The 6,272-nt window shown below is 32.7% G+C and overlaps 1 protein-coding gene across 1 annotated transcript; it reads right to left on the bottom strand.

Moving 5' to 3' along the window:
• Positions 1–229: 229 nt before the first annotated feature.
• LOC108358368 (carcinine transporter-like) lies at positions 230–4,561 on the bottom strand. The gene is made up of 3 exons (XM_017609654.1): positions 4,448–4,561; positions 4,163–4,387; positions 230–463 (listed from the first exon to the last, which is right to left on the bottom strand). Exons 1-3 carry the CDS (start codon positions 4,520–4,522, stop codon positions 428–430), a joined length of 336 nt encoding a protein of 111 aa, XP_017465143.1. The 5' UTR covers positions 4,523–4,561; the 3' UTR covers positions 230–427.
• Positions 4,562–6,272: the final 1,711 nt, after the last annotated feature.

The following is a 6,272-nucleotide window of genomic DNA, read 5'->3' as shown; positions in this document are numbered from 1 at the left end:
AATAAGTTGGGAATTTTAGATTGTTAGAAAAATTTTAAACGCAGTTTAGTGAATTACTCGATCAGCCCTACGACCTGAATGAGGTGGATTAAAAAGTTTATGATCAGTGTAACACTGCGTAATAGAATCACTCAAAATACTTTTCCACTCATCGTTTAAATCAAACTGATCAACAACTGTGTATACCGCTATGCTTTCTAAAGACTTGTACTTCTTTAATTATATTACATTCAATTAAAACAAGTTCAGAAGCCATCCAAATTTATTTCATGTGAATGAAGGTCCGCTCATAAGGTTCATATGAACGTCGTTAACTTACCACAGAGAATGGCAGTCTTTTCTTAATTATCAATTACTAAATTTTATTTCTCGGTATGCTATGCAAAAATTCCGTTTTTGGACAGGAAATCCCATTCGCCCTTTTTAGTTATAAAATCCGGAAAAAAGGGCGAAATCCCGCAAGCTTTAAATAAAAAAAAAATATATTAGTATACCACGTTTAAATAAATGGACTAAAAATTAGAAAACAATATATCTCACTCCCATAGAATTTGATTTGATAACTTTTGATTTTGAAATTTTAGCATTTAGATTGAAAACGAAAAACGTGGAGCGCCTGCAATACAAAGCATTAGATTTAATTGACAATAGTCAAACTACATAACATAAAAAAATATAATTTCTACAGTGGTCGTTATTCATATACCCACATACATACATATAATACTCTTCATATCAATTCAGGTCTATTACATGCGACCCACGATTTTCGTTTCAATCTCATAAATTGTTTATAATGACTTTTGCTAAAATTTCAAAATAAAAAGTTATCAAAACAATTTCTATGGGAATGAGATATATTATTTTCTAATTTTTAGTCCATTTATAAAAGCGTGGTCTACTAAAAGGTTTTTTTTTATTCAATATATTTTCTACTTTTTAGTCTTGTCTGTATAAAATTTTGCAATAGATATTAAAATAATTCAACTTGCAGTGAAAAGAGACTAGAAGACTATGCAAGGAAAATGTTGTTTGCTCACGTTTTGTATATACATACAAATGTACATTAGGGTGGTCCAAAAACTGTACAGTCGGAATTGTAATGCTCTCACCCCCTAGGATTGTTCTATATCGAAAAAAGTATACCCCTAATTTTTATTTAAAAAATTTTTAGAGGTCGCTCAAAGTTTTCCATGTATTTTTATGTGGGAAAAATAAGATTTTTCTTAGAAATAGTATAGAAATCTTGAAAATCAACACTTTTCGATCGGAAAATTCTGTTCCCCTTTAGGCGACTTTCAATAATAATACCCAATTCTTTATTTCACAATTTTTTAATACTAACGACTTTTTATTGGTCGCCCCATTGCATTTTTCGGGGTAGTTATGGGTTTTTGGCGGACCTATAAATTAAAGTTGCGATGAAAAAATGGCTAAATAAAAAATTGGGTGTTATTATTGGGAATCTGTTGGAGAAAAACAGAGTTTTCTTGTGGAAAAATATCATTTCTACGAAAAGTTGTTTATTCCCATATAAAATACATGGAGAACTTTGCGTGCTTTGAGCGACCTGTAAATATTTTTTAGTTTCAAAATAAAACAAGTAAGAAAGTCTAAGTTCGGGCGGAGCAGAACATTAAATACCCGGCGCAAGTATTAAATATATGTGGTTCACCTTTCCGAAAGCTACCGCTACATGGTAAGCTGGGGTGTATAAATTTTGAGTAAATTAGCGTCCTGAAATTTCGAAATATTGAAGTTTCAAGCATTTCTGAAATTTACCGTTATATGAAAAGCGGCCATAATTTTAGTCCGATTTCAATATTTTTCAACGTTTTGCTTTTATGTGGCAAGCACAATAACCATACCGAGTTTGGTACAAATTAATAGAACGGTTACCGAGATACATATATGTGATCATAAGAGGGTGGTGCCACGCCCATTTTCCAAAATTTTATCACAAACGATTTTCTTGGAAAAGAATTGTTGCAAGCATCAATTTTGAATAAATTAGCTTTAATATTTACTGATTTATAGAAGAATTCGTGTTTCGCTATTATACCGTTATATGGGATGTGGGTGTGGTTATTGTCCGATTTTAAAAATTTTCGGCCATTTGGAATGCTGTACCAAGGAAATTGGTGCAGCGGTTACCAAGATATACACATGTAATCATAAGTAGGCGTGGCTACGCCCATTTTCCAAAAATTTTTAATATTATTATTTTTCGTCTAAACATTATTGTAAATGTCAATTTTTTGTGATTAATCTTCAGTACTTCTGAAAATTACCGTTATATGGGAGGCAGGCGTGGTTATTGTCCGATTTTTCAATACCGTCCGTCCTACTCCCGAAAGAAGTGCACGTACCAAGTTTGGTTAAGATATCTCAATTTTTACTCGAGTTATCGTGTGCACAGACGGAGGGACAGACGGATGGACGGACGGACAGACAGTCACCGCTTAATCGATTTCTCTTTTCATTCTGATCGGTTAGTATACATTTGTCTATATCTATCTCGATTTCTCTTGCCTGTTACAAATAACCATTATGTGAGCAAAGTTATAATACCCTTGTGCACTAGTGCGCTCGGGTATAAATATAAGGGTATACCTTTTTTCGGTATAGAACAATCCTAGGGGGAGGGAGCATTAAAATTCCGACTTTACTTTTTCACATGCATTTTTGGACCACCCTAATGTGCATACATACATAAATTGATTTAAAGGAATGGCGTGTCGTCCATTTCCGCTGTAGCATATGTAGTGCATATTTTTAGGCGCAATGTTTTACTTCTTCTGGCGGGGCGATGTCTACCTCTAAGGTTTTTCTAATTGTACGTCTTTGATATGATACCTACGACGAGGTTGATATCTAGACTAGGTCTGCCATAAATACCTTTGACATATTTATAGTAAAATCGGTGGTCTGGATACACAACATTGCAAGCTGATAAAAGCGTTGTAAAATAAAGGTCNATTCGTGTTTCGCTATTATACCGTTATATGGGATGTGGGTGTGGTTATTGTCCGATTTTAAAAATTTTCGGCCATTTGGAATGCTGTACCAAGGAAATTGGTGCAGCGGTTACCAAGATATACACATGTAATCATAAGTAGGCGTGGCTACGCCCATTTTCCAAAAATTTTTAATATTATTATTTTTCGTCTAAACATTATTGTAAATGTCAATTTTTTGTGATTAATCTTCAGTACTTCTGAAAATTACCGTTATATGGGAGGCAGGCGTGGTTATTGTCCGATTTTTCAATACCGTCCGTCCTACTCCCGAAAGAAGTGCACGTACCAAGTTTGGTTAAGATATCTCAATTTTTACTCGAGTTATCGTGTGCACAGACGGAGGGACAGACGGATGGACGGACGGACAGACAGTCACCGCTTAATCGATTTCTCTTTTCATTCTGATCGGTTAGTATACATTTGTCTATATCTATCTCGATTTCTCTTGCCTGTTACAAATAACCATTATGTGAGCAAAGTTATAATACCCTTGTGCACTAGTGCGCTCGGGTATAAATATAAGGGTATACCTTTTTTCGGTATAGAACAATCCTAGGGGGAGGGAGCATTAAAATTCCGACTTTACTTTTTCACATGCATTTTTGGACCACCCTAATGTGCATACATACATAAATTGATTTAAAGGAATGGCGTGTCGTCCATTTCCGCTGTAGCATATGTAGTGCATATTTTTAGGCGCAATGTTTTACTTCTTCTGGCGGGGCGATGTCTACCTCTAAGGTTTTTCTAATTGTACGTCTTTGATATGATACCTACGACGAGGTTGATATCTAGACTAGGTCTGCCATAAATACCTTTGACATATTTATAGTAAAATCGGTGGTCTGGATACACAACATTGCAAGCTGATAAAAGCGTTGTAAAATAAAGGTCACTTGAGAAAACGGCCCCAAGTCTTTCATTTAATAGTCAAGCTACATAACATATACCTAACATCTCTCCAGAGCAAACACAAATTTGCGATCGATATCCATATACCCACATATGTCCATAAATTTTTTATAATGACTTTTAGTAAAATTTTGGAATCAAAATTTATCAAAATAAATTCTGTGAGACTGCGAAAAAATATTTCCTTCATAGAAACGTGGTATATTAAAAAAACTGTATTTTTTACTTACCACGTTCTTAGGGATTGCTAAAAGCTTACGCTTCTCCACAGAAATTTGAAGTAGTTCCGGAACATTACACCAGTAGTCATCCGGGACATTAGCCATAAAAATTTGATTAAATGCACAAAATCCACAAGGTATGCAGGCAGGTAGACATATTCCAAAAACCAATAATTTTTGATACTTTCCAAATTCTCCAATTATTGGTAATAAATCGTCAAAGTCGAGAGATTCCTATGATATAAGTAAAACATAAATATGTATCATATATAATTGAAAGAAAAATGTCAATACATCAGTTTTTTCAGTTTCATTCCTTGAAAAGGTATTTGTGCAAGTATCAGTAATTATTTCGTTAGAATTAGCCATTGCTAAGTTATTGAAAGAGGTGTAATTATAAACGCTTACTTAAGACTAAAACTGTTTGAAAGGAAGCCATAAAAGTTAAACTTTTAATGTGCATGATACATTTATTTATGCATGACAGTTTTTGTGATTTCATCAGTCCTAAAATTCAACTTTTGTTTGTAAAGTCGACGTTACATTATTTAGTCATAAACAGGCAACGGATTTTACGGAAATTGCCTTTTTTTCCGCTAAAGAGTTAGAGTATATTCTATTAAGAATGTCCATGATATAGCTTTCTCTGATTCCATATATACATTTGATGTTGCCTTTTCTACTTTTAATTTTAAAGGGCAAAGCAAAAGCTCTTATTCCAGATAATATGAAACCTTTTATACGTTCCATAATTAAATTGGGTGCCACTTTTATCCACACACGTCAAGCGCACGTTTAATATATGGGTAGGGCTTCGTCAAGTGGGCCCCGAATTTACCAAGATTAATATTTGTCAATGATATTCAGGCAGCGTCGAGTTTTGTTGTCAAAAAGTACACTGTGTAAATTTTGTTGCAAAATTCCAAATTGATTTTTTTAATCAACAATTTAAAATTTTTGTAGTGTTTTGGAAATTTTTGTTTTTCTTTGAAAGTATGTGTCTGATAAAAAAAATTTTTTGAGTCAACTTTTAGAAAACATTAAACTATACAATGAAATTATTTGCGTTTAAAATTTGTTTTCTGCTTTTCAATGATTTTTTTGTGAACAATTGAACATTTAAACAATTTCTGCGCCTCGTGGACGAAAATATTCACCAACCACGTATGTAATTACTCCTTAAATAACATTTTTCCTGATTTTTATTTTATTAGTCCAAAATAACTATTATTTTTGATTTTTGTCTAAAAAATCTGCAAATAACAGTTATTTATGATTTTTTAATTATATATCTTAGATAACAGTTACTGAAGAATTTTATTTATAAAAGTCATCAAAATAAATCAAAAAAAAAGTTTTGGTTTTCTGAAATTCCCATATTTTAACGGTTTTTAGGTTTTTTTTCTAAGGCCCGCCCAAGTAATGCATTTTTGCCTAAATATTTTTATTCTCACTAATATTGAAAATTAAGGTCAAAAATATCTCAACTTCAAGAGGCCATAGAAAGGAAATTCGAACTAACTTTGCAAAATCCGTTGGCTGTTTTGTTTATCCAGTGGTCTACTTTCATTCCGCGTTGGAATTATTGAGGCTGATTTTTCTTGCTGCACAGTGTAACAGTTATTTAAGACTTTTGTTTATAAAAGTCATCAATAAAAATCAATCACCGACTTCTATTTTTAAAATCATACTTATAAAAGTCATTTGTATAAGTCGCAGTAAATTCTGCTTCTCCAACACCTTCTTAACTGCCAAAAAATGGTAATGACTTTATAAGTATGATTTAAAAAATAAAAGTCGGTGATTGATTTTTATTGATGACTTTTATTAACAAAAGTCTTAAATAACTGTTACACTGTGCAGCAAGAAAAATCAGCCTCAATAATTCCAACGCGGAATGAAAGTAGACCACTGGATAAACAAAACAGCCAACGGATTTTGCAAAGTTAGTTCGAATTTCCTTTCTATGGCCTCTTGAAGTTGAGATATTTTTGACCTTAATTTTCAATATTAGTGAGAATAAAAATATTTAGGCAAAAATGCATTACTTGGGCGGGCCTTAGAAAAAAAACCTAAAAACCGTTAAAATATGGGAATTTCAGAAAACCAAAACTTTTTT

This window comes from Rhagoletis zephyria, unplaced genomic scaffold (assembly GCF_001687245.7).
Source record: "Rhagoletis zephyria isolate East Lansing unplaced genomic scaffold, Rhagoletis_zephyria_1.1 Rzeph_scaffold_00243, whole genome shotgun sequence".
NCBI classification, from domain to species: domain Eukaryota; kingdom Metazoa; phylum Arthropoda; class Insecta; order Diptera; family Tephritidae; genus Rhagoletis; species Rhagoletis zephyria.
This window is presented reverse-complemented; position numbering and strand designations above follow the sequence as displayed.

Bases quoted from the DNA above. Each gene is read 5' to 3' on its own strand.
- LOC108358368 (XM_017609654.1), bottom strand. From the start codon at position 4,522: ATGGCTAATTCTAACGAAATAATTACTGATACTTGCACAAATACCTTT. The intron at 4,388-4,447 runs GTATTGACATTT...CTTATATCATAG, and splicing joins ATGAAACTGAAAAAACTGAT to GAATCTCTCGACTTTGACGA. The intron at 464-4,162 runs GTAAGTAAAAAA...TTTTATTTAAAG, and splicing joins TAGCAATCCCTAAGAACGTG to CTTGCGGGATTTCGCCCTTT.